The sequence below is a fragment of the Vulpes vulpes genome, chromosome 3 (genome assembly GCF_048418805.1).
Source record: "Vulpes vulpes isolate BD-2025 chromosome 3, VulVul3, whole genome shotgun sequence".
NCBI lineage: Eukaryota > Metazoa > Chordata > Mammalia > Carnivora > Canidae > Vulpes > Vulpes vulpes.
The window spans coordinates 81,608,980-81,636,730 of record NC_132782.1 but is presented as its reverse complement, the minus strand read 5'-3'; the positions used below and the strand labels follow the sequence as shown (position 1 = coordinate 81,636,730).

General features: G+C 47.2%; 1 protein-coding gene across 1 annotated transcript in view; it reads left to right on the top strand.

Annotated features, from left to right (window-relative positions):
* Positions 1–1,521: 1,521 nt before the first annotated feature.
* HIP1 (huntingtin interacting protein 1) overlaps positions 1,522–27,751 on the top strand; it is a 158,736-nt gene continuing 132,506 nt past the window's right edge. Inside the window, exon 1 of the mRNA XM_072752938.1 lies at positions 1,522–1,710. Within this exon, the coding sequence (XP_072609039.1) occupies positions 1,591–1,710 (120 nt within the window). The 5' untranslated portion in view covers positions 1,522–1,590. The remainder of the gene's footprint in view (positions 1,711–27,751) is intronic.

Genomic DNA, 27,751 nt, shown 5'->3' with positions numbered 1-27,751 from the left:
CCCCTACTCATTTAAAGTCATCTCCACCTTCTCAGACACAAAGCCTTGAAAACCAGGTCACAACTCACCTCTTCCCCAGAGAAACTCAAGGGAAGCAACTCACAAAGCCTCCCATATAAATACACTTGGAGAGAAGTGAATTTCTCACTTTTGAGAAAAGTGAGAAAAGTGAAACCAGTGAGCTAGCTATGCAAATATAGCCTCAAGGCAATCACCCCTCCAACACCTTGCCACCCTTAAATCCCTCCTCTATAGAATTTGACCCCACCAGTGCCTCCTCCCTCCCCTCATTCCCTACATCCAAGCATGTTCCCATAACCTCCCAGAGGACAAGAACTTTCTCCTCGTTCCCTGTGGGTTCTCAGGGTCTCTCATCCACTCTCCCGATTGGTTCCCTCCCTTCCTCTTCGCTCCCACAATCTGGTCCACACAGCGCCAACCCCACCCCCACCCCCCAAGCACAGGTCTGAGCGAAAGCCTTCAGCAGTAGTTCGCTAGTGCCTGCAAAGGCCCACCGCCTCATTCGTTTCTCTATTGAAAGCGTGAATTTTTATCAAAAGCTCTTAGTTTAAAAAAAAAGAATTTAATGCCTTCCTTTGAGTTTCAAGGCATTTATCTCCAAAACCCCAACACTAGTATTTAACGGGAAACTTCTCACTTTCTCTAGCGTCTCCGCTAAGGATCTCACTTCCTCTGCCAGTCGGTACCTCGGCTGACATCCGAGCAGGAGGGGGGGGGGGGGTGGTGGCCCAAAGCCGCGGATAAACAGAAACACAGACGGGTTTCTACCACGGCTACGCTCCGGCCGGTTCCAGACCGGGAGAGGTTTGGATAGAAGGTGTCAGAGGCTCCCGCTGACCCAGCCCGGCATCCCCGCCCGGGTCGGCGATCGTCGCCAAGGGGATGCGCAGGGCTGCAGGGCAGGGCAGGGCAGGGCGGGGAGGAGGCCGAGGGAGCTGGTGCGGGACGTTGACCCGCTGGCGGGAGCCGGGCGGGAGGGCAGCGCTTCCCGGGGCTGCGGCCGCCGAGCCGGTCCTTCCCGCGCTCCCCGCGCCCGGCCCGAGCCGCGTAAACACGCTTCTACCCCGCCGCCGGGACTCCCCGCGGGAGGCCGGGCGCCCGGGGCAGCGTGACCCCCGCCCACCACGCCGGGACCCGGCAGCGCCCGCCGCTGAGCGGAGCGCGGCTCGCGGGCAGGGGCGGGGAGGACGGTGCGCCGGGCGTCGGGGGCGGGGCGGGCGAGGGCAGGTCAGGGCAGCCCCGGCCCCGCCCTCCGCCCCCCGCCCCCCGCCCCGCCCCCGCCGGGGGCGGTGGGGCCCGGTGACTGACAGGCGTCCGGGCCGGTCAGGGAGCGGCTCGCGGTCCCGGGAGCCCGGCGGGGCGGGGCGCGCTCAGGAGCTTCGGAGGGGGCGGGGGCGGGCGGGGAAGCCTCGGAGCGGGGCGGAGCCTCGGGAGAGTAGCAGCGCCCCCAGCCAATGGGAGGCCGCAGCCGTCCCGTTAGCGCCGGATCCCAGCGGGTGGGGCGGGGCGGACGGCGCCGTGGGGATCCCGGGGCGGCCGAGGGCCCCGGACTCGGCTCCGCGCGGCGACATGGACCGGATGGCCAGCTCTATGAAGCAGGTGCCCAACCCCCTGCCCAAGGTGCTGAGCCGGCGCGGGGTGGGCGCGGGGATCGAGGCGGCAGAGCGGGAGAGCTTCGAGCGGACTCAGGTGAGGACCGGGGACCCCGGGGCATGCGTGGCTGGGGCATCCCGAGAGACGCAGTGTCCGGGAGGGGCTTTGGAGGGAGTAGAGGTGTCCAGGCCCAGGGCTGGACGGGGAAGGCGGGCCTCGGGAGGGAGCATCTGGTGCGCAGGTCGAGGCGATCCTGGGGAGGTCGGGGACCCGGGGGCATCCCAGCTGGCCTGGGGAGAAGGGCAGGGCGGCCCCGAGGAGCCGGCACGATCCGTGCGGTGGGGCAGGGCAGGGGTCACAGGGGCGGTGAGCGGAAGGAACGGAGGAGGGGTGGGAGGGGTGCCCCTAGGCAGGGGAAGCGCACTGGGGGGCCGCTCGGAGACACCAGTGTGGTGGCTGGGAGAGGAGCGCCGGACTGGGATGTGAAGTGGGGGCTCCTTTCCTCCCCTCTCGACCGCTTCTGGGTTGCATTGACATTCCCCCCACCCCTAGCATCCCCTTCCTGGTGCCTCTGGCTTGGCTCACACCACCCCCAGCTGTTGGCCTCCGAAGGCCGGGCTGAAGGGGTCTGGGCGGCGGGAAGGAATGTAGGAAATGCGACGTGTGGCCGAGCTTGAAAAATGAGAGCTGGAGGAGGGGGCCCGGCCAGGGGCCAGGGGCCAGGGGCCAGGGTCAGGCCTTTGGTCCGACAGCCCGCTGCTGGTAAGGGTGAGCTGCCCAGTGGTGCCCAGAGCCCTGGTTTGGGGTTTGGGTTTCATCCCCCAAGATGTGCCTGACAGCTAATAGGCAGCCTGCCCTATTTGTCCAGCCTGACCAGGGCTGGAGGCCAAAATTCCCCAGTGTCATCAACAAAAAGCCACAATCCATTTTTACCTCAGAGTTTGAATGCCTGCTGTATTGATTTGACTGAATAAAGCTGACATGTTTCTGGTGTTCATCAGCTCGTTTGTATGCAAAATCCGTTTCAAAGGGCACAGCACTTCTTTTAATCCCAGTGCCAAAGTTGTATGGGCAGATTTGTTCTTTGCTCTTGCGCTGAGGGTGGAACCTTTGAAGATCCAGCTGGGCCTCCACTGCCAGAGGCTGGTTCCCCTGCTGTGTTCTGCTCCCTCCCTCCTGCCACGAAACAGGGTACAATGTGAAGGAAAGGCTTTGGGGTTTTAGGTAGAAAAGATTGGGAGGACCTGATAGTATTCTGTGCAGGAATCTTGCAGTGAATACAGCTTTTCACCCTGGCAACTTCATCCTCTTTCCAGATGCCTCTGGCCCGTTCTAGGTGTGTCTGGGTGATGTAAAGTAGGGAGTGTCCAGTCCCAGGGTCATCCTACCCCAGAAAGGGATGGGAGAGATAGGAAAGACAGCAGTTCACTTCTGCCTCCTGGGAACCAGCTGGGTTTGAGACTTCTTTTCTCTGCCTTTGTGGACTGGACCCCTGGAAAGAAAGAAGCTTTCTGTCTGCTGGTCCACGGTGGGTGTTAATTGCCGCAAGTAGCTGCCTAGTTCTGAGGCTTCTTGCTCTCACTAGTGTGAATAGTCTTCTTTTTTCCTTTTAATGGAAAAAGAAAAGAAATAGATGTTGATAACCCAGTCCATCTGGAGTCTCAAATAAGTAAAAACTAGAGCACTAGAGGAATATGCATAAAACTTTGACCCATTATAGCAATAGAAATTAGGTTTGTGAAAGCTTCCACCCAGGACTGGCATGTCCCCTTGCCATCCAGGGACAGTCCAACAAGGAGACTCTGAGGCAGTGTTTGCCGGTATTTTACGTGTGGAACACTTGTGATTGGCTGCATCTGATCGAGTGGCTTGTTTGGCGGTGGGGTGGGAGTGAGGAGGAGGTAGGCTGGAGCAGGAAAAGAGAATTTTTCTATTATTGAAACTGTAAGGGGGGTAGGAGAGTGGAGAAAAGAGAACAGTCCTAAAACTTGGCACTGGTCAATCTGCAAAAGCTCGTTTTGTTTGATGACTTCAAATGTATCTAGCGTATTATGAGATATAAAAAATGAGCTAGAAAAAAAATTTAATGACTTAAGAGACCATGAGAATCAGCCAAGGTAATTGGCTGATAATTGTAGCTGATTATCGTATTTGGCTCTGTTCTAAGTACTTTATTGTATTACTTTCTTTAATCTCCACAAGGACCCATGAGGTGGGTATCAGCCCCGTTTTCCATGAGAAAATTGAAGCACAGAGAGGTTAAGTCACCTGCCCAAGGTCATACAGCTGGAAGCCGTCACACCCTTTACCCAACTGTCTTGCATTGCCTCTGAGTCCCAGCAGAACGCTGGCATTGGAGCTGGAAGAGGTTTGAATTTTATAGCCAGGCACTTGGATAGGCTGTGTGACCTCAGGCAAGCCTTTCTAAGGCTTCCTTATTGTAAAATGAGGATGATACATACCTTGCATGATAAATGAAATCATAGGCATGAAGGCGTTTTGTAAGCTTCAGAGCATGGTTTCAGTGATTCTTGCTGTAATCTGGGGAGACCTAAGGAAGCATAAATATAAGTAATAATGCAGGCTGTGATGAACTCTTCAGCAGGGGTACAGAAATGTTCCTAGGTAATGTGATCACAGCCGAGACCGCATGCGGAAAGTTCTGTCTGAGGATGTGGGGAGGGATTGGGAGCCCTTACCGGGACCTGACGACCATCCAGCATGAGATAGTGCTTGCTGGGTGGAGAGAAGGAGGGAGCATTCCAGAAGTGGGGAATGGCAAAGGAGATGTCCAGAGGTGAGTGCAGAGGAGTAGGTAGCCCACCTGGAGGCAGGAGCAGAATTGGCCACTCAGCACCTCTCAGCCGCACCTCTCAGCCGCACCTCTCAGCCGCACTCCTCCCACTCCTCCGCCCCCACACCTGCTACCTTGTGTAGTCACTGTTTTGTCCTCAGTAAACTAGGAGCTTCATGGGGGCAAGATTGTGTCTTGCTCTCTCTCCCCTGTGTCCTCAGATTCCCGAGGCCTGTGTTAGTGGTGATCTGGCTGTAGGTGGGGTACAAAATGACTGGCTAGTTCCAGCAGGGAAGCCCTTGCTTCCCCTCAGCTCAGGGAAGCCAGGGAAACTTTTTTTAAAAATAAAGATCTTATTTATTTATTAATGAGAGACACAAAGAGAGGTAGAGACACAGGCAGAGGGAGAAGCAGGCTCCCTGTAGGGAGCCTGATGTGGGACTTGATCCCAGGACTCCAGGATCATGCCCTGGGCCAAAGGCAGGTGCTAAACTACTGAGCTACCCAGGGATCCCCAAGCCAGGGAAACTTGATGGTTTTTCCTAATGGTCCCAAGTTCCCTCCTGGTCCAGCACTCTGTCCTACACTCTCCAGTCAGGAGCCCTGCCCAATGCCTATCAGAGGACTGTGATTTCTCTGCCTTCCTTCTGGTCAGGGGCTCTGTTCATGCCAGAGTGGGGACCTCAGACCCACCTGCTGCAGCACCTATCTCCAACCTGACCCTTGCTGCCAGCCCATCACAAACAACCTTCAGGTTCTAGGGGAATGAAAAGTGGTTCTTGCCCTCAAACAAGCTGCTGTAAGAAAGATACCTTGCCTGGAGCACTTTACAGTTTACACAGCATGTTTTAGCTATCTTTGGGGCTACACTGTGGTTGGGCATTACCACTCTTATTTTGTGGATGAGAGTGTGGTAACTTGCCCTGGGCCACCCATTGATGATTGAAAAGCAATCAGATCCAGGGCTCCAGATTCCAAGCCCCTTCCACCACACTGTCCTCATGTTGGCCAGGAGGGCAATTCTGGAACGAACCAGGACAGCTGACACACATAGGCACAAAAATACCCTGACCATATTTACTTAGCCAGAAAATGGTTTTCTCCATGGTTTGTTTATTTTTTTTTACCATCCATTTAGTGAGCACATAGCGTGGAGGGGACACAGAGATGAGTAAGATAAAGAGACCAGCCTGCAGGAGCTCATGAATCAGCAAGGAGGTGGACCCGCTACTGTGGGGCCCTTCTACACAGAGGGCAAAGGACCTACAGCCCTGGCATCATGGGAGCTGCTAGCAATGCAGGACCTACGGAATGAGAGCTTTCATATCAGCCAGAGCCCTGGGTAGTCTTGTGCATGTTGAAATTTGTTCTCTTGTGGGTGATTACTAAGATCAGAGGAGAGATGGGGCTGGAAACATGGAGGCTTTTGTTCAAACCTGTTTGGGTAGAGCCCACCACAGAGTACAGGATCCTAACCAACCTTGAGCTGGGAAGAACCAGGAATATTTCGATTCTAGAGAAGAAAAGACAGAAACAAATATTTATTGAGGGCCTGGTGAGCCCTAGAAACATACTGGGTGATTTATGGCTATTATCCTATTTAATAGCTTAGGCTCAGAGAGGCGAAGTTACTTGCCCAAGATCACACAGCGAGTAAGCAGACAGGCCAGAGCTCTGAAATCCAATGACCAAGCCCACATCCTCTTCTCTGTGTTTAAGTCAGGGGGCATTTCTACCATTTCGCTCATGATCTTTAGATCAGCCTTTGATTCACCTGCTGAGAAATTGTGGCGTTGGACCAGAGAGATCAGTGCTTCTCAACCCTGGCTGCTCAGGAATGGCTTCTAGCATGAAAGGTGCTATCCTCCCTCCTGTCCTCTGCTTGCTCCCTTCGTTGGTACTGGAAAGGTAGAAAGGATGCTGCAAGCTTTCTTTGAGCTTGTGGTTCTCTACTTACTCCTCTGGTTTCTTCCCATTGATAAAGGTGAGAACAGCTGACATTCACTGCATTTACTATGTGCACATGGTAAAGGCCTTTATGAGACACACCTCCCAGTTCTTGGAACGAATTTATGAATTATGATCCCTGTTTTACAGATCAGGAAATCAAGGCTTAGACGTGTTAATAACCAGCTCTAGGTTCTGAAGTAGGTGTCTGAGCTGGACCCAGGCTCAGGAAAACTAGCCCCAGAGCCTGGCTGTGCATGCTTGCCATCCCTGTATCATTGCCAGGCCCCCTCTGCTCTTTCTCCTTCTTTTCCCTAACAATTGGGTCCCTGATGTGCTAACCTCACCCTACTTCTCTTTACCTTCTGTCCACTCATCTGACAGTTTCTGTTTTTATGTCTATGATGTCACTTGCCCACGTCTGTCTCTTGACTTCCCTGCCTATGTGACCACTTCCTATTGGATGTTTGCCCTTGAATAAACCATACATGCCCCAGACTCTACTTTGGGCCTTCCCAGCCTCTGAATACCAACGTCTGGTCCCCATCAGTCCTCATCATCTCCTTGGCATCTGTCCTGAGTCCTCTCTTTCCTCTGTCCTCACAGCCACTTTGTGTTCTGTGAGGCTTCTCTTGTCCATTGCTCCTTTGCTTTGTACCATTCCTGTCCTCACAAACCTCCTGCCTGTGTTGCTGAAATCCCATCCTCCCTGGGGCCAGAGGGATCATCTCTAAAGCTCAACACTGCTTCTATAACTCCCTCTTTTCAAGAACCTTTGCTGGCTCCCGAGATACCCTGCAAGACCGTGGCATCTGAAAGTCCCTGGTCCCTCTCTTTTCCAGGCCATAACTTACACTGCATCCCTCCACTAGACAGCTCCTACAGGCTGCTCTCAACCAGATCAGATATTCCAGCAAGCATGGGCCCGTAGCTACTGTATGTCTGTCCCATTCATCCATGTCGAGCTGTGGCTTCTCTTCCAGACTGTAAGCTCTTGGGGGCAGGGTCTGGCTCTCAGTGTGGAGTGAACCCTTGCAGGAGGCAGGTACTGGACCTTTTTGCCAAATGTATGAATGTGAAACAGCCAGAGGATCTAGACGGAGCCTGAGTGCTGTAGACAGGCCTCTGCTTGCAGAGTACTTTCCCTTTGCACATTTTGGAGATTCTCCCTCTGTCTCCTGTGATTTCTCCTGTGATTAACTCTTACTAAGTGTCTACACTATGTGCCAGGCCTGTGTGCCCAGGATCCCCATTTAGGAAAGAGCCTGCAGAGCCTCTAGAGATAGAATCAGGGCTTGTGGTCAATGATTTGAATTTCCGTGAATTTCAGAACACTTTATAAACATTCCCAAAACATGGACGTGGACCTTCCAGGGCTTCTCTCTGCTTCTTTATGCATCAGGTGGGCCTTTCTGAGCTAGAAGGGAGAGAAGCTGGCCTGGTGTCCCAGGCACCTGGATGTGGCTGATGGCAGTGGCCTGCGTGCTGCTGCTGGAGTTTGCAGCAGGGTGTAAGGGATGTGAGGATAAGCGCAGAGTAATATGAGAGCACTCCCTGGGGAGTGAGCAAATCTGGCTCTGCTACTGGATTTCTCATTTCAAGATGGGGAGGCTGGACAAGATTTCCAGCTCTCAAACATTTGAGCTAATAAAATTCCGGAAGTGGGGTTTCACACTGTGGAATAAAGACACACATTTCATCTGAGTTCTCAACTGCTCTCTTGAAAAACTTCCACATGCCTCCCACCCGTATGTAGAACGGGGCACACATGAATGGGTGGTACCGTATTTTCGGACGGCATGAGGAATGCCCACGTGGCTCAGGAGAGCAGGATCCCAGCCCCACTTGGGCACTGAAAGGGTTCTCTGTCTGGCATGTCTGCAAGACACCAAAGAGGACTGTTTAACATTCCCTGTCCACTGGCCCACTTGGTCTGCCACATCGGGACAAAGTGTAGAGAAGCCCCGGACGGGGTGCGGTGGGCCAGTGGCCGGTGCTTCTGCATCCAGAGGGTTGATGGCCTGGAGAGATGCCCACCTAGGAAAGGGAGCTTGTCAGCCCCACCTCCTGGCAGGGTGGGGGCTGCTTCCTGTTTTCCTGCCTGGGCAGGCAGGGAGGAGCCCTGTTCCTGGCTCACAGGCCCTGCAGTCCGACACTGTGCAGGGAGAGGGACAGGGATTGAAGGTGTCCCCTGGCTCAGACAGTGGAAGGGAGGATGGGCTTCTTTTTCAGATCTGAAAGGTTACTACTGCTGCCTCTGTTAGGGTAAATGAGACAGCTCAGGAAGCTGGGCCAGGCTATTCAGGAAGCCAGTATGGCCGATTGCTTCTGATTTTAACAGATTTGCAGTTTATAAAGCACATTTGCACATAACCTCTTTTTTGGCCACAGAACAACCATGTGATAAATAGTGGTCTGTTCTCAAGGATGAGAGGCTCTCTGAGCCTCTCAGTGAGGCTCAGAGAGCATAAGCCACTTGCCCAAGAGCACTCAGGAAGTGGCTGAGCAGAGGCTTGAACCTGGTGGCTCTTACCTCAAACTGTACTTTCCTTTGAGTATCTCTCTTTAAAGCTGAAGGCTGCTCTGGGGCTGGTAACTTAGAAAAGTCATGGAGATTTTTTTTTTTCCAAGTCTTTTCCAATTGACTTACTTGGACTTCTGAAATTCCCCCCAGAATATTTTTGCACCACACATAACTATCAAACGGCCTGTATCCAGAATATGTTAAAAAAAAAGTAAAAGAAAAAAAAGTAAAAGAAAAAAGAGACCACCTAATAGAAAAATAAGCAGGAGGAACTTCGTAAAAGAAAATAAACCTATGGAAATGTGCACCTTCATTAGTAATCAAGGAAATGCAAATTAAAATCATAATGAGATACCATTCAATGCCTATCAGCATGGCTGAAATTAAAAATGAAAAGGGGCGCCAGCATGGTTCAGTCAGTTAAATGCCCTACCCTTGATTTCGGCTCAGGTCATGATCTCAGGGTCCTGAGCCCGCGTCAGGCTCTGTGCTCAGTGCGGAGTGTGCTTGTCCCTCTCTCTCTGCCCCTCCCCTGGCCTGCATTCTCTCTTTTTCTGTCTCTAAAATAAATAAACAAAATCTTTAAAAAAGAAATAAAAATTAAAATGAAAACAAAAGTGGTGCCCATGTGGCTCAGTTGGTTGAGCGTCGACTCTTGATTCGGCTCAGATCATGATCTTGAGGTCGTGGGAGATTTAATTTTAAAAAATGGAAAAGAAAAAAGAAAAACTGACTGTACCAAGCATCAGCAAGGATGTGAAGCAGTGGAAGTGCTCATGCTGGGGCTGTGCACTGGTGCAACCACATTGGACAACAGTCCAGTGTTATCCAAAAATTGAAGATGTATAGACTCAATAGGCCCATACTTCCACTGTCAGCTCTATACCCAACAGCAAGGCACAAAACATGTTGGAGGGATGCTCATCATCACCTTTTGTCATAACTCCAAACTGGAGACAATCCAGGTCCATCAACAGTAGATGGATAACTGCATTGTGATGTCTCTCATGGGGATACTTGCACAACAAGGAGAATAAATAAACCGTGGTCACATTCGACAACATGGATGAATCCTACACACCTGATGGTGAATGAAAAAAAAGGCAGACCCAAAGGACACCTTCTGTATACTTCCATTTAGTTATTTATTTAAGATTTTATTTATTTATTTGAGAAAGAGTGAGTACGAGTGAGGAAGGGAGGAGCAGAGGGAGAGGGCAAGAAGCAGAGTCCCCACTGAGCAGGTTGCCCAACACAGGGCTCCATCCCAGGACCCTGGAATCATGACCTGAACCAAAGTCAGATGCCTAACCAACTGAGCCACCCAGGCACCCTGTATGCTTCCATTTATATCAGGTTCACAAAACAACCAAAGTGAAACGTATCAAGTGTGCTACTTGGATTGCAAATCTGTAAAGAAATAAGGAGATAGAGGTGCCTGAGTGGCTCAGTAGGTTGAATATCCTACTCTTGATTTCAGCTCAGGTCATGATCTTGGGGTCATGATCAAGCCCTAGCGTGGAGCCTGATTAAAATTCTTTCTCCCTATCCCTCTGCCCACCACACCCCCCTCATGCTCTCTCTCTGAAAAAGAGAGAGAGAGAGAAAGCAAGCAAGCAAGTGATGATTATCATAAAAGTCCAGATAAACATTGCCCTTGGATGCAGGGTGATTAATTGGGAGGGTGTGCAAGGAGAGATTCTGAGGTCCACCATCAGTTGGCTTATTGGCCTAGGTAGCAGTTTTTGATAATTTACTAAGCTGTACATTTTTGTATTGTGCAGTTTTCTCTATTTGAATTCTATTTCAAAATACAAAAGTTTAAAAAAAACAAACGAACACCAAAACCACCTCCAGGGAGTAAGACACAGTGTCTTAAGGAGTCTAGGAACTTGCCACTTACATATCTGCCCACCCTTTGAGCTCTCTCCCAAATACAGCCTCCCTGGTGAAAACCCTTCTGATATGCCCTGGACCTGGGAAGCCTTTGATTTATGAATCATGTATATCCATGCAGCATATTTTGAGTACTGCAGTAACATGTAGTTGTGAGGTTGAGACTTATCATTAGCCCACACTGAGCATGTTGCTCTCAGCTTCCATCCGTTTGTGCCTTGTGTCTGCCTTCCTCAGCACCAGATGGGCCCCTCATGTCTTCATTCATCTTTTACCGGGTTGTCCCCAGCCTCTAGCACAGGGAAATACACCAGCTCGGGCTAAGGAGGTCTGTGAAATACAAAATAAATTAGGGGATGAAAAGTTCTCAAGGGGGGCATCTGGGTGGCTCAGTCTGTTAAGCGCCTGCCTTGGGCTCAGGCCATGATTCTGGGGTCCTGGGATCAAATCCAAGGTCAGGCTCCCTGCTCAGCAGGGGAGTCTGCTTCTCCCTCTGCCCCTCCCCCTGCCCATGCTCTCCCTTGATCACTCTCTCTCAAATAAATAAAATCTTTAAAAGTAAGTTCTCAAAGGAGAGAATGAAAGAAGAGAGTGTGTTTTAGGCTCAAAAGCACATTTGAGGGATGCCTTGGTAGTTCAGCAGTTGAACGTCTGTCTGCCTTCGGCTTGGGGCGTGATCCCTGGGTCCTGGGATCAAGTCCCACATCGGGCTTCCTGCAGGGAGCCTGCTTCTCCCTCTGCCTGTGTCTCTACCTCTCTTTGTGTCCCTCATGAATAAATACATAAAATCTTAAAAAAAAAAACGAAGCACATTTGAATAAAATATCAGATATCTGTATGGTGGACTTCCAGAATGTATGACCACAAGATTGGCTTGTGTTCCAAAGATCTAGATCAAGTCTCACTTGATAAGCTACTGTGAGAACAGAGGAGCCTGTGGAATGTCACCTGAGAACATGGCAGAAACGCTCACCTTCTAACAGCGATTCTGTGTGGTCCTTGTCCTGTGTACAGTCCCTGAGGCCAGCCCACAATGACAGTTCTGAGCTAAGATGGTTGCTGTGTGTGTGTGTGTGTGTGTGTGATTATGTCTTACTGCCTGTCATGTGACCCCTCCCATATTGGGCTGGGAGTAAATGCCTTCTCTGGTTTCTTTTGGATGGGTCTTAACCAATACTATATTCTTTCCTCCTATTTTCCGTAATCCTTCAGTGAGAGATTGACAGGCAGGAGCTGTGTGGTTTCTTCTCTGAGCAAGATCCAGGAAAACTTCCCTTGAAGTACCAGGTCAGCCCAGGGCTCTACCTCTCCAGGCTTGGCACTAGGTAGGCATTCCAAAACTCTGTGTTGAGTACCTTATTCATCTGTCTTTACAGCCTCAGGCTCCTGACACAGTGTCTGGTACCGAGTGACTCTTGATAAGGGTTTGTAGGATGAAGAATGAAATATTTTGAATAAAGGACTGATGAGTGTCGGCCATATATGGCCCCAGAGCTGAAGGGTGAACCCTCCCAAGTTCACCCTGAGTCTGGGGTCATGTGAGCATGATTGGAGCCAGCAAGAGACTGGGTCCTTGAAAGAGATCAGGTCTCTGACATAACCAGGGACTTCCTACTGAACGTCAGCTCCCTGACTTGTGCTTGGAAGTAACTTGAGATCTCCTGCTTCCCTTGAGTTTCTTAGTCCAGGAAAGGACCTCCCTATATAGTCTAAGGCCATTACTGCTGATAAAAAAAAAAACAAAAAAAGCCCTAAACCACCCCCTCCCAAAACCTGACACACCTAATCCTGAACTTTGTCTCCTGCCACAAACTCACTCATTGTCCTTGGTTCCCAGTTTTAGAGAACCCCAGAAAAAAAAAAAGAACCCCAGTTTATAAACGCTCCCTGGCCCTTGAAGCTGACATTCTGCGGCTCATTTTTTGACAGCTCTCTTTTCTGCATCCCTGTGGCTAGGCACCAAGTCCAGTTGTTCTGTCTCCTTCATTCCTTGTTTGCTCCAAATGGCTCCTACTTCTCCCACCTGAGCTGCTCCTGCCTTCATTCAGGTCTTGAACCTGAACTACTCATCACACTGCCCAACTGGCTTTCCTGCCATCCAGTCTCGCCCCTCAAATCCACCCTCCCCCTGTCTGCTAGGCATTACTCCAAACTGTGAAACTCAGGCTCATGGGCATAGCATAGAGCTGACCTTTGCAGGCTGTAATGTCCCGTGGAGCCCCCACCACCCCTCCATCCCTGTCCTGTCTCAGGCCCCACTGTGTTTCTCCAGGTGGCATACCATGCTTTTCTGCCTCAGCCTTGAGTGCCCCTCCCACTTTTTCTACTCACTAAACTCTCCATCCTTGAAGTCCTACCTCCAGTGGCCCTCCTCTGGGAAGTCACCCCACTCTTATGGGCAGATTTATTTGATGACATTTCTGTGTGTTTCTGTGTTGATGTGTTGATCTATATGTCTGTTCCCCGCTGGACTGTGAGCTTCCCTATAAGCTTCACCTTTGTAGGCCTCACCCCAAGCATGATGCTCAAGACCGCGTAGACCCTCAGTAAATGTTTATTGAGTGAACTAGTAATAAAAGATCAATACCAATAAAGGACCTGATCGTATTTGATTGTTGCTATACCAGAAAACGGAAGAGGCCCAGTTCCCATTCCAAGGCGGGTGCCCAATGCTGAGGTGATCATACATGATCTCCATTACATTGGGCTGAAGCAGAGGCTTTGGCTCCCCTGGTAGAAAGAGGTAGGTGTGCTTTAGGAATGGAGAATTCAGTAGGAGGGGCATTTTACAGAGAGGGGCTTCAGCGTACAGTCATGGTACACCCAGAGCCAGTGGACTGGGAGCCAGTATTCCCTGATTTATGTTCCATGGTGAGGGATGATGGGATGGGGTAGGCAAAATAATACACACACACTGTCTCTCTCTCTGTCTCCCCGCAATATGTCCACCTGCGAGTATGTTTTGTTACACAGTAAAAAGGTCTTTGCAGGTATAATTAAGGACCTCAAGATAGAAAGAGGAGCCTACATTTTTCCCAGAGCTTCCAGGCAGGAATGCAGCCCTGCCAACACCTTGATTTCAGCCCAGTGAAACCAAGTTAGCCTTCAGATTGCAGAACCCTGACTGATAAATGGGCGTTGTTTTAAGCTACTAAATTGGTGGTAATTTGTTACGGTCGGCGATAAAAACTAATATGGATGATAACAGGTAACTCACACTCTGGAGTGAGAAAGCTAGTGGAGCCCTTGCCTCGAGGCACAGACAGGCCACCCTTTTAAACCTGGAGGGACATTTGTTATTTCATCCATGCTTACTGTGGCCATAGATGAAACATTACATTTCCACACCTGGCACTTATTCACAGAAATCTTATCCTGGAGAAACAATTCAGCAGCGTGTTCAAAACATTCTTTCCTGCTGGGCCATGGAGTTCTTTGGTGAGATTCCAAGCGTGAGGATCACAGATAGAATTGACTTAACCTTACATGTTTTGGGTTTTTTTTTCTCTTGATCAAGCTCTATGCTATTAAAAAAGATGGGTAGGTGGGGAGCCTGGGTGGCCCAGTGGTTTAGCGCCGCCTGCAACCCAGGGCATGATCCTGGAGACCTGGGGTGGAGTCCCACATGGGGCGCCCTGCATGGAGCCTGCTTCTCCCTCTGCCTGTGTCTCTGCCTCTCTCTCTCTCTCTCTCTCTCTCTCTCTGTCTCTCATGAATAAATAAATAAAATCTTAAAAAAAAAAGTGGGTAGGAAATCCCTTTTTTCCCTCTAGGATCCTGATGGTGTCTTTGCTTGAGAGAGCTGACTTGCAGTCAGGAAACAGGTGGGAATAAATGAACAGCTTCCCTCGGAGTGGGCCTGCTGTGTGCTGGTCCTTACATAGGCTTTCCAGGGTCCTCTGGAGTGTGCCCGTATTTTTGGGCTTAGCTGCAAGGCAGACAGGGGCGCGCGCCCAGAGCACTAAATTAAGATTTGGGGTGCCTGGTGGCTCAATTGATTGAGCATCTGCCTTCCGCTCAGTCATGATTTCAGGGTCCTGGCATCAAGCCCCATGTCAGGCTCCTTGCGCAGTGGGAAGTCTGCTTCTCCCTCTCCTGCTGCCCGTCCCCCCTGCTCATGCGCACGCGCTCTCTCTCTCAAATAAATACAATCTTAAAAAAAAAAGAATTGGGAAGCCTGGGGCACCTGGCTGGCTCAGTCAGTAGAGCGTGTGACTCTTGATGTTGTTGTGAGTTCAAGCCCCATGCTGGGTATAGAGATTACCTGAAAATAAAACCTTATAAAAAAAAGGAAAGAAAAAAAGAATCAGGAAGCCCCTCTTCTCCTGGCTGTAGTTCTCCTTGTTCTGCTGTGGTCCCTACTCTCTGTAGGTCTTTGGTCATGGTCTGTGAAATGAGGGGGTTGGCCGAGATCGCCCCAAAGGTTTAGTGAGTTGGTAGCTCTGTAAAAATGCAGTTACTGAAGCAGCAGTCCTGTGAGATTTGACTGCCTTTTGACAACACCTGGCCCTTGTTCCAGTTTTGCTGTCCCATTTCTTGGCTCCAGACTTTGAATTCTGATAGGCTTTCCCTCTCTATGAAACCCTTCCTCCTGGATAACCCTGGCTGCACTTAATTTCTATGGGTGACTTTTTTGTATTGGTTAGAGAGTCTTAAGCCCCCCTCCCCTGCCTCAAAGAACTGGCCTTCCAAAGCCACTCAGGAAAATTACCTCATGAGAACTCTTTTGTAATTGGTCACTTCTGCCCAGGCATCGTCTTCTACCTTCTATTTAGGACTGCCAGGTACATCTGCACAGGCTGAGCACTGCAAAACTCTGTAAGTATCTTCTCATCCTGGCCTTCCCAGGGTTAGTCCATTAGGCCTAGGTTGTAGCACATAACAAAAATAATTTTCCAGGGGCACCTGGGTGGCTTAGTCTGTTAAGTTTCCAACTTTTGATTTCCGCTCAGGTCATGATCTCAGGGTCATGGGAGTGAGCCCCATGTCAGGTTCCATGCTCAGCAGGGAGTCTGCTGGAGATTCTCTCTCTCCCTTTCCCTCTTCCCCTCCCTGCTGGTATACCTGCTCTCTCTCAAACAAAGCTTTACAAAAATTAATTTTCCAGAAAATTAATTTCTGTCACCAAATCCGGCCACACGGGATGTCTGAAATGATGCCATTTTGTCTTCCACTAGCCTGCTTCACACATTGACCTTACCTCCCTGGTTCCTCTCTTTGTCTGAGGTGTGGCCTTTGACCCAGTCCACTTTCCTAGAGGAAAGTAAGGATTAGAAAAGAAAAATTAACTTGCTTAGGGTCCATTCGGCAAGTCTCATCCAGATTTGAGGCACACACAGCCTTGTGTCTGTGTCCTGATTGTGCCTCAAGACTCTGTAGAGATTAAGATCATGAGCTTTAGGTCTGGTTGGGTCACCTGCCAATGGTTCCAGGCAAGCTGCTTTACAGAGACACTGGTGGGCATAAGTTGATCTGACCCAGTTAAGTAGAGAGCCATTGAAAGAGCATCTGTGGTAAAAAGAAAAAAACAAAAAACTGGGCAGCCTGGGTGGCTCAGCGGTTTAGCGCTACCTTCAGCCCAGGGCCTGATCCTGGAGACCCAGGACTCAATCCTGGGTTGAAAGGATTAAATGATAGAACACAAGGACAGTGTTTAGCTCATTGCCATCCATGTCGTGAACACTCAGCTCGTATTAGGATTCTCATGCTACTAATTAATAACATCTAAATTTGGGGGTATGTATTACTTGGCACAGAGTAGGTTCATAGCTGTGGGATGAGTAAATGAATGGGTATTGGCTTCCTTGTTGATCTGCTGCCCGATGATCCCTGAGTTGAGGATCATCTATATGAGGAGGTCCATGTGTTTAGTGGTGTGCTGTTTCTGAGGATGGGCACAGAACCACAGGAGGAATCACCGGGAGATCTCAGGAGGTGTTTGCCTGGACCATGACCTGAACACACTGGCCTGCCTTTGCACTGGGCCTGGGATGGACTGCATGCTTGGTTGCTTACTTTCTGTGTTTCTGGTTCGATGGCTTCGAGAAAGACACCACGACACTGGGCTAGCTCAGATGACAACTAAGATGACAGAGGACATGCAAAAAGAATTGTCTAGTCTGGAAAGACAAGGGCCAAAGTGAAGATGCAGACAAGAGGGTAGAACTGAGGTTTGGGTCATGGTTCTGCCTGTGACCAGTTGTGTGATTTTATTTCCATTAAAGGTGTGCACAGACACAGTTAAATGGGTTGGATAGTGACTCAGGCTTGTTACCACCACCCAGGACTGTGTCCTGGCCCAGCTCCCTGGCCCTTCTTAACCATTTCCTCCTAGAAGCAACCACTATTTTTTTTTTTGATATGTTATTTTATTTTTATTTTTTAAAAAAGATTTTATTTAATTATTTATTCATGAGAGAGAGAGAGAGAGAGAGAGAGAGAGAGAGGCAGAGACACAGGCAGAGGGAGAAGCAGGCTCCATGCAGGGAGCCTGATGTGGGACTTGATCCTGGGACCCCAGGATCGTGACCTGGGCTGAAGGCAGGTGCTCAACTGCTGAGCCACCCAGGCACCCCTATTTATTTATTTTAGATAGACAGCAAGCATGTGTAAGCAAGCTGAGCAGCAGAAGGAGAAGGACAAGCAGACTCCATACTGAGCACAGAGCCTGATGCAGGGCTTGATCCTACAACCCTGAGATCATGACCTGAGCCAAAATCAAGAGTCAGATACTTAACTGACTAAGCCACCCAGGTGCCCCCAGAAACAAGCACTTTTAATTCTTGAAACTGGTTTCATGATAGCCATTATTGTGAGCCTGTCATTCTGGAAGGTAAAGATGTAGCTTTTATTTACACCTGTGCCCCTCCCCCATCCCCAGGACACTTTCCCTTCTCTGTGCCCCTAGCATTTTAACTCTCTGTTCATTGTCAACTTTATCATGACCCTGGAAATGCCAGGAGCAGCTGAGCCCTTAGCAGACTCAAAGTCTTCTCCTTTCCTGCCTAAATTTTTGCTATTCCTGGAGTAATGAATTATCTTCGTTCGCCTCCTAGGGATTCTGTGGACTCATCACTGATTTACCCTCAGCCCTCCCTTACTGTACTCCACTTACAGGAAGGGTTGCCTCAGTTTCTCCATCCCAGGCCAAGTGAGAGGGCGAATGAGCAGGTGACTGGAGGGAAGTCAGGGATTATGAAAGTGATGATCATTGCTGTCTAGAACTTTCTTCCAAACAGTGGAACTGGAAAGTAATTATAGGGCACATGAAGGAATGCTTCTCTGTGCACAGTGGGAAGTGAGACACACTAACTTGAGACACAAAGTCGGCTAAACCTGTTCATAGGGCCTAAGCAGTTTAGATCAACTCATAGATAATTTAGCTCATAGATTACTTTTCATGAAGGAAAGCCTCAGCAATTCAGGGTGTCCTTATGTCATAGGGAAAGACCTGAACCTCACACACCCCTTTTGGGGGGCCTCATGCAGACTTGGGGCTTGGACTGGACTGATCCAACAGCACTAATGACATATATATTTTTAAGGATTTTATTTATAAAATAAATGAGAGACACACAGAGAGAGGCAGAGATGTAGGCAGAGGGAGAAGCAGGCTCCCTGCAGAGAGTCTGATACAGGACTTGATCTGAGGACCCCAGGATCATAACCTGAGCCAAAGGCAGATGCTCAACTACTGAGCCACCCAGGTGCCCCACTAATGATATTTTTATGGAAAGAGAAAAAGTTTCCTCTAGTGCCTGAGAAAGACAGTAACTATCATAGTGATGATGGGGATGGTGTGGTCATCTTCATACCCTGCTCCGGGGACAGCTCAAAGCCTGGGAGTTTGGAAGGTGTGTTTATTTCCATTTATTCTTAGTGCCAGTTGAACATATTCAGAATGTTTTTGTTACAGGAAATGGGAAGTGAAACCTAAGTCAGTAGGAAAGAGCCCTAACTGCCTGATGTAGGTTCTCAGCCACAGAGTAAGGGACAGTCCTGGGTAATGACTGGCTCTGAAGATCTCCCAACCTCTGCTTCCTCATTTGCAAATGACTTTCTCTTGTTACAGAATTGTGTGCAGGCTCACAGTTACTCATCTGCAGTTCTAAGATCCTGAAGTTCTGGAAGCCTAGAAGTTTCATTCAAAGTGTGATACCCAACCCGCACTTGTCTGCGCGTATTCATAGTCTTTGTTATGTGCCCATCTTAGAATGAAAGGTCATATGATAGGCTGCAAAGATATTGGTCAGAGGGTGTTACCCATACCCTGAACTCTAAATTCCCAGACACACCTGACCCCAAGAGTTTGGAATAAGGGGATCCTGTCCCTGAAGTACCTACTCCATTGTGTTGCTAAAAGGGGTTATATGGGATATCTTATGTATAAAGGATGAAGCATTGTGCCAGGCAAATACTAGACACTTAGTCAATGTTAGCTGTTATTATCCATTGGTTTTAGAATCCCCCTTGTAAGCCTAGGAATAATTAGATTAACCCTCTAAGTCCAATTTCCTATGATCAGTCAAGGTCATATGAATGAGTTTAAACCAGAAAGAATGGAAGTAACATACTGACATGTAGTAGAAAGACCCAGAGACAGAAATGGCTGCAAATTATCTCTCTGCTACCTTACCACCCAGGGAACTTGGAGAAGTGCCTTAATTTCTTTGCCTTAGTTTCCCCATCTTTACAATGGGGATAGTAATACCTATCTGAAGAGGTGCCTGAGTGGCTCAGTGCATTCAACGTCTAACTCTTGATTTTAGCTCAGGTCATGATTGAGTCCTGTGTTGCGGTCATTGGATTGAGTCCTGTGTCGAGCTCCGTGCTCAGTGGAGAGTCTGCTTGAGATTCTCTCTCTCTCCCTCTCCCTCTGCCCCTCACCCCTGCACTCTCTCTCTCTCTCTCTCTCTCTCTCTCTCTCTCTCTCACTCTTTCTTTCTTTAAAATAAACAAATAAATATTTTAAAAAATAATAATACTTATCTCATGAGATTGCCCTGAGTATCCAGAGAAACCAAAGAAGCTAATATATGGAAACGAATGGGTCCTGACAGTTACACCAAACAGGGTACATCACCTGTGTGATTTTCTTGCCCAAAGTGCATTACCTCAATCTAAACACAAGAAACATCACACAAAGCCAACGAGGGATTTTCTACAAAATAACTGACCAGTATTCTTAAAAAATGTCAAGGTCTTGAAAGACCAGGAAAGACTACGGAGCTGTCACAGATAGGAAGAAACTAAGGAAATGTGACAGTACAGGTGGAATCCTGAGTGGCTCCTGGAATAGAAAGATGACAATGGTGGGAAAATGGGAGAATTCATTCTGTAGTATAGTTAATAGTATCGCACCAAGGTGAATTTCTTCATTTTGATGATTTTCCTATGCTTATGTAAGATGTTAGTTAATAGAAGGAGAAGCTGAGCAAAGATGTCCGGAAACTCTATACTATTTTTGCAATTCTTCTGAAGGTCTAAAATTATCTCAGACTAAAATGTTGAAAAGAAGAAAAAAAAAAGAATGGCATGTTGCCTGGCAAACCTTAGTTGGGGCTGAGTAAATGTGCGTTCCCTTGCTTGCTTGGGTCATTCTGGGGACACTGGAGACCCACACACACAGAGGGACTAGACAGTGGTTTCCAAGGGGGAAAAGTGGACTAATCCAGGCTGCATCCGAGGAGGGAGAAGTTCTGGTGCCCAAGCCGTAGCAGAGCTGCTCTGATTGTTTCAGGTCTTTGGTGGAATTGGAGTGCGAACCTTAGTACACAGTGTGGCAGACATGCTGTGCCAGCCTCCACCTGTAGCTCTGGACCTAAAAAAGAGTAGTTAAGCACTCTGCAGTCAGACAATTCTGTTTCAGCTCCAGTTTTGTTACTTGTTATTTTATGGGAACCTTGGGAAAATTACTCATCTGTGATATGAGATAATGTATTGGCCTCTGGGCTCAATGAGTGGGTTTAAGGGAGAGAGTCCAGAGCAGTAGCTGGTACTGGCCGTTGTTTCCTCTCCCACCAAAGCCTTCCCAGATGGCCCCAGCAGAAGTGTCCCCCACCCTGTAGTATTCACTTTGTGCCCCGCCAAGGGCCCTTTCTGGGAATGGCCTTTGAAGGTCCATGGTTTGTGTATCGTATTTGCCCCATGACTTGGAGAGCCTGTAGGCCACCAGGCTTGGCACGTAGGAAAATGTACAAATGTGGTGAGTGGGTGAATGAACAAGTGAGTGAGTGAGGGAATGAGCAAGTGAATGAGTAAGTGAATGAAGGAATGAGTGAATGAGTGAATGGAGGCCCTTCCCACCTTCCTGAAGAAGAGCTGCATGCCACATGTGATTACCGGCTCACACAGCTGCCCCATGTCAGGCCGTTCTCTAGGATGACTTTAGAAGTGTTCAGGCCAAACCCACCCTTTTATTATGATTTTTCTCCCCCTCTCTTAGGTTCCAGTCACCTCTCCAGTAAAAGCAGTTAACTCCTTTTCTTACACTGTTTGAACATCTTAAGCCTTAAAGCTGTTTGTTAGTACTTCAGAATTCTCTAGGCCTCTCTCCTTGCTGCTGAGAACTTTTTGCCACAGGAAATCAGGCTCATTTTAAGGGCCAAACAGTCACTAAATATAGCCTCCCACAACAGATATTTAAAGAGCTGTGTTGATGATGTTATGTCTGAACAGAGAAGAAGAATTTTTTTTTTCTTCTGGAAAGAAGATGAAATTACATCAGTGTTTCTGTAGGTCCGCAGAGAGCAGAGCCATGGTATGGTGTCAGCGTCTTCATTATGGAATCACCGGCATTCATCAACAACTTTTGCCTCAGGGTTTAGGTTTCTATGGCCAGGCAGTCATTTTTTGATCATTCCTTCTTATCTATATTTAAAAATACCTCCTGCCCTGGAGAGTGACCTTGGATGAGTGTGCCCTCCCTGCCAAGCCCAAGAGAGCTACCCTCTCCCAGCCTCAGCACCAGAAGCAGGTGGAGGGGGGCCCACCCTGCATTATCCTCTCTTAAATGCTGGCTGACAAGCAGCAGGTGACAAAAGCAGAAAAAGGTGTAGGATGGGGCCCAGGGATCTTTACTGAAAAGTGAGCAGTGGGTGCAGAAGCCAGGAAACAGTTCATGACTCAGAGAAAGGATTGGAATCTCCACTCCACCATGGCATGGAGGCATGGCTTTCACAGGGGCTTATGGCGCTCCCACCGACTCCCTCTTCTGGCTTCCATCTTGGGCTCATTCCATGATCAGGATAATGTCAAGATAATATAAAACTTTGGAGATGCTGTTTTTGTTTCTCAAATATTCCTTCTAGAATATAAATAGGGTTATTTTAGTACTTCTTCATAACTTTCTTTGGGGCTGCATTTATTTCTTTGATAGGGAAACTTTGTAACTCTTTCTGTAAGAACCTGCAGTGAATTATATTAGTCTTTGTCTGAAGATGTCTACATTTTCACCATCTTTTTTTCCCCCTCTGTCACAATCAAGATTTTATTGGTACTTGTTTGCTGATCAGTATTCAAACATCATGAGTTAATGCTAATATTAAAAAGTCTATGCAATGTAACTACAATGCTTTGCTAAAAAGTTACTTAACCAGGAACACCTAGATGGCTCAGTCAGTTAAGGGTCCAAATCTTGATTTTGGCTCAGGTCATGATCTCAGGGTTGTGGAATCGAGCCCCATGTTGGGCACTGCACTCAGTGAGGAATCTGCTTGAGATTCTCTCTCTCCACTTCTCTCTGCCCCTTCCCCCACTAAAATAAACAAATAAAATCTTTAAAAAAAATAGTTTCTTAACCAGTGTTCCAGCTTAAAATTTGGAGACATTTTATCCACAAGTAGAGGACACCAGAGGTCAGAATCTTCAAATATTTTTAATTCTCAAGCCTTTTATGAGGAATGTCCTGATAATACAGGATATAATATCTTGCAAATTATATCCTTGAGCCATTAACAGGTTTGGAGAAATTCTAGATCTTCTTTCCCTAGCAGGATCTTGCCACAGATAATGTGCAATTCTGATAAGGAGACAGAAGAACATATAGAAGAAGTAGGAAAAAAAAAAAACATATGAAAGAAGGACTCACTTAAAATGACCCAATGTCATTTGGGTTATGTGTATTTTAGAGAACTTTATAATGCCCTTCACAGTCTATGGAATGTTAAGTTTACATCAAACAAAGCTTTTCTTAATCCAGCATTCCACTAACTTGTGGTTTTACTAAAATTAACTAGCATGTGATTTTATCTCTTAAAAAGTTATTTATACTTATTTAAAGATGTGTTAAAACATGGGATATGGTGGGATTCCATGCTTCTTTAAAAATATGTTTACAGAATTACAGAAAACTTGCATTTCCAAAATGGTTGATGAAACTGCTTCTTAGAATTGTTGGGGAAAGAGTATGTAAAAACCACCGCTGAGACTGGTCTAAGACTGCTTTGTCTCCCACTGCGTTTGAGTCTGAAATATCCTCAATTTTAGATTCTGGTCGTGCTATTAAATCTCTTTTGGTCTCTGCTCAATGATCCTCCTCTGCCCATTTTCTTCTGCTTCCTCTCCCTTTATTGAGACTTTTTTGGTCAGAAGATTTATCCTTTCCTATTGCCTTTTTGGCCCAATATTTCTTTCTTTTTCTTTTCTTTTTTTTCTTTTTTTTTTTTTTTTAAAAGCAGGCTCCATGCCCAGCACAGAGCCCATTGCAGCGCTTGAACTTATCACCCTGAGATCAAGAGTCAGACCCTTAACTGATTGAGCCACTCAGGTGCCCCTAGATTTCATTTTTTTCAAGGTCAGATTAGATGACTATTTGCTGATCTTCTTGGGGGTTTTCTTTAGTGCCTATTCAGCAGAATTGATTTTCCTTCTAATCATGTTGGCTGCAAGCAGTAACCATGGACACAGTGGAGCAGGGGCAGTGCCATGTGCCTATGGTACCATGGTGAGAACTTTCCTGAAGCCAGCAACCTGGATGGACACTCACCCTCCTGCTACCTGAGCTACTAAGGGACAAGCTGGAGGGAGAATAGCAGTTGGAACAGAATTAGGATCTTGCTTCCTTCTCACCACACTGTTGGCTCTTTTTCTTTTTCTTTTTTTTTAAAGTATTTTATTTATTTATTAGAGAGAGAAAGAGAGAGAGAGAGAGAGAGAGAGAGAGAGAGCATGGGAGAAGGAGCAGAGGGAAAGGGATGAGCAGACTCCATGCTGAGCACAGAGCCTGATGCAGGGCTCGGTCCCATGACCTCAGATCATGATCAAGAGTTGGACTCTTCATTTAACCACCCAGGCCCCCCTGGCTCTTTTTCTATAGCACTTTTAAGCTATTCTGTTGTCTTCAGGCACTTAATTCATCTAATTCCTTTTTTTCCCCCAAGAGATATTAAATTGTTTATTGATTACACATGATAATGGATGATACACAAGCTTTAATCCCATCTATAATTTTACCTGATACCATAATTCAATTTAGATATATTGCATAGGATGTGCCAACAATCATAATAACCAAATAAACTCCAGGACTTTGCTTGGGTAACCCTTTTAACGGTGAACTCCAGGTCACAACACATTAACTGTCAGTTCAACCACACCAAGGTTTGTGGAGACAATGGCTTCTGTGCCCAAGCAGGTTGCAAATAAATTTCGAATGGAACCTGGCATCACCCTGAAGGAATTCTAACTTCACACTGTTGGGGTAGTTTACCAAGATGGCTTCAGAGTAGACTAACTTTACACAGCACATTTAAAAAAAGATGCATTTATTCAGCATGATGATCAGACTATTACATTTAGCAATCAACAGCATGGGTGCAAAAAAAAAAAAAAAAAACTACATTAAAACCCTTTGTTGGAATGCTTTACATTTTCCACAGAGCAGAAACTAAAATAACCTGTTATACAATTAGTCACAAATACAGTCCTCGAGTTTTTTGCCCATACACATGAGTATTGTCTAAAACATGTCTTCTTGGTAGCAGCTAGGCCCTGCCACCACTGTGCTTGGCTGAGTTCACAAATCTGTTGTAACCTGTAGCCCCTGTCACTTCTCTGGGTCTCCTCTCGTGCTAAACTTTGTTTCCTGGCAGTAATTAAAACCTTCTGCCACTGCCATAGAACCGCCATAGCCATCTTGGTTTCGTGGTTTGGCAAAGTATTGGCCTCCACCATCATAGGGGCCAGAACTTCTGCCTCCAAAATTTCCTCCTTTCATTGGTCCAAAATTTGAGGATTGATTGTTGTAATTGCCAAAATCATTATAGCTTGCGCCACTTCCAAAGTTGCTTCCATCATTACCAAATCTGTTATAGCCATCCCCACTGCCACCGTATCCACCACCACCTCAACTGCCACTGAACCACCTTGACCACTGAAGTTCCCTCCATGACCAAAGTTGTCATTCCCACCAAAACCACCTCCACGATCACCACCAAAGTTTCCAGAACCACTTCAGCCTCTTTGGCTGGATGAAGCACTAGCCATCTCTTGCTTCGATAGGGCTTTCCTTACTTCACAGTTGTGGCCATTCACAGTATGGTATTTTTGAAAGACAATCTTGTCTATAGAGTCATGGTCATCAAATTTCACAAAAGCAAAACCTCTTTTTTTGCCACTGCCTCGGTCAGTCATGATCTCAATCACTTCAATTTTCCCATACTGTTCAAAATAATCTCTTAGATGTTATTCTTCAGTGTCTTCTTTAATGCCACCAACAAAATTCTTTTTCACAGTTAAGTAGGCACCAGGTCTTTGAGAATCTTCTCGTGAGACACCCCTCTTTGGTTCCACAACTCTTCCATCCACCTTGTGTGGCCTTGCATTCATGGCTGCATCCACCGCCTCCATGGTGGCATACATGAGGAACTCAAAGCCTCTGGAGTGCTTGGTGTTTGGGTCTCTCATTACCACATAGTCCATAAGCATTCCCCATTGCTCAAAATGGCTCCTCAGACTTTCGGTTGTTTCGGTTGTTTCGAACAATCGGTTGTTTCGAAGCTCAAACCTCCGATGAAGAGCTTCCGCAGCTGCTCAGGCTTTTTGGGAGACTCTGACTTAGACATGACGGCAGTGGGAGGGGAGACTTTAACGATGCTTACTCGGCAGTGTCCAGGAGCAGAAGGCAGTTCATCTAATTCCAGTCCCTTATGGATAATCTACTTTTCTCTCTGATACTTTATTTCTTTTCTTTTCGGGTGGTATATCATGTGCACTGTTTTACTTAATTGTTTTGGAACTTGTTTTATCATTCACTCTAATTTTGGAAAATTCTCAACCATTATCTGTTTGATTATTGCCTCTGATTTCTTTGTTCTCTCTCTTTTTTTCCTTTCCTTTTCTTTCTCTTTTCTTTATTCTCTTTTAAGTGTATTGTGGAACTTCTCATTTTGCCCTCCATTTTATTTAATGACTCATATTTCCTGTCTATTTTTCTTTGTTTTCATTCTGAATTTCCTCAGATTCATCTTCTTATTCATGAATTCTCTCTTTGGTTGTGTCTAATCTACTCTGATTTCTAGAATATCTATTTGATTCTTTTAAAAACTCACTTAGTTTTTATCTGGAATGTCTTATTTTTACTATATGGTTCCTATTCCATCTTTTTGAATGTTTTATTTTATTTTATTTTATTTATTTTTAAGTGGTTTCCATACCCAGCATGGGGCTTGAACTCACAACTCCAAGATCAAGAGTTGCATGCTCCACCAACTGAGCTGGCCAGGTGACCCTTGTTGAACATTTTGAAGTCCCTTTTGGGGAACTATTATTTATAGCTTTGGGGTACTTCATTCTTTATTGAATCTGCTTTTTGTATAGCATTTGATTTTCCCTGTATCTTTTGCCATTTTTGTTTGTGAGATAATCTTTGGTGGAGATTATATTCTCCAGAGTCCTGCATGTGCCTTGTATTGTGGAGGTGTCCCTTGGGACAGTTATATGTTTGTCTGTGCTAAGTCCTTCAGGGCTCATTGGTTCCTGAAATTCAAGTTTTATGTGATTTTCCAGGGCAGGGCTTCTCATGCTGCCCTGGAACTTGTAGCAGGGGAAATTGCCACACTCATGTAGCCCAGGCCAGAGACTGTGTCTTCTCTCTGGTCTCCACACCAAGGGTCTGGAGCTTATAGCTTTGTCTAGGAATTCAGTTCCAGATCCCTCGTACACCCACAGTCAGTGTTCTCAACTTTGGTCCCTTATAGCATGTATCTGGTTTGTTTATCCTGTAGCATGTGTGTTCAAATCTCATAGGCCACAGTAGCTTTCTGGTACCTGGAGATGCTTCGTGTTCATCTACATGTTAATAACATATTTAAATTTTTTTCCCCTAAGGGTGCAGTGTCTGGGTAGCTTGGTTTGTTAAGCATCTGACTTGACCTTGGCTCAGGTTTTGATCTCAGGGTTGTCACTTCAAACCCTGCATTGGGCTCCATGCTGGGTGTGTAACCTACTTAAAAAAAAAATTTTTTTTTCTAGCATGTCTACATATGTGGGAGAGATCTTATGTATGATAACTCAGGCTGCTCTCTTTATCCACGTGTTAGTTCCCTACTATTCATCTTCTACAAAGCAGCCAGAAAGATCTTTAAAAGAAGAAAAACCAGGGATCCCTGGGTGGTGCAGCGGTTTGGTGCCTGCCTTTTGCCCAGGGCGCGATCCTGGAGACCCGGGATCGAGTCCCACATCGGGCTCCCCGTGCATGGAGCCTGCTTCTCCCTCTGCCTATGTCTCTGCCTCTCTCTCTCTCTCTCTCTGTGACTATCATAAATAAATTAAAAAAAAAAAAAAAGAAGAAAAACCAAACATAAATCAGGGGTGCCTGGCTGACTCAGTGATTAGAGCATGTGACTCTTGATTTCAGGGTTGTGAGTTCAAGCCCCACATTAGGTGTAGAGATTACTTTAAAAAGAATAAAATCTTAAAAAAATAAACAAAATAAGGGTGCTTGGGTGGCACAGTTGGTCAAGTGTCCAACTCTTGGT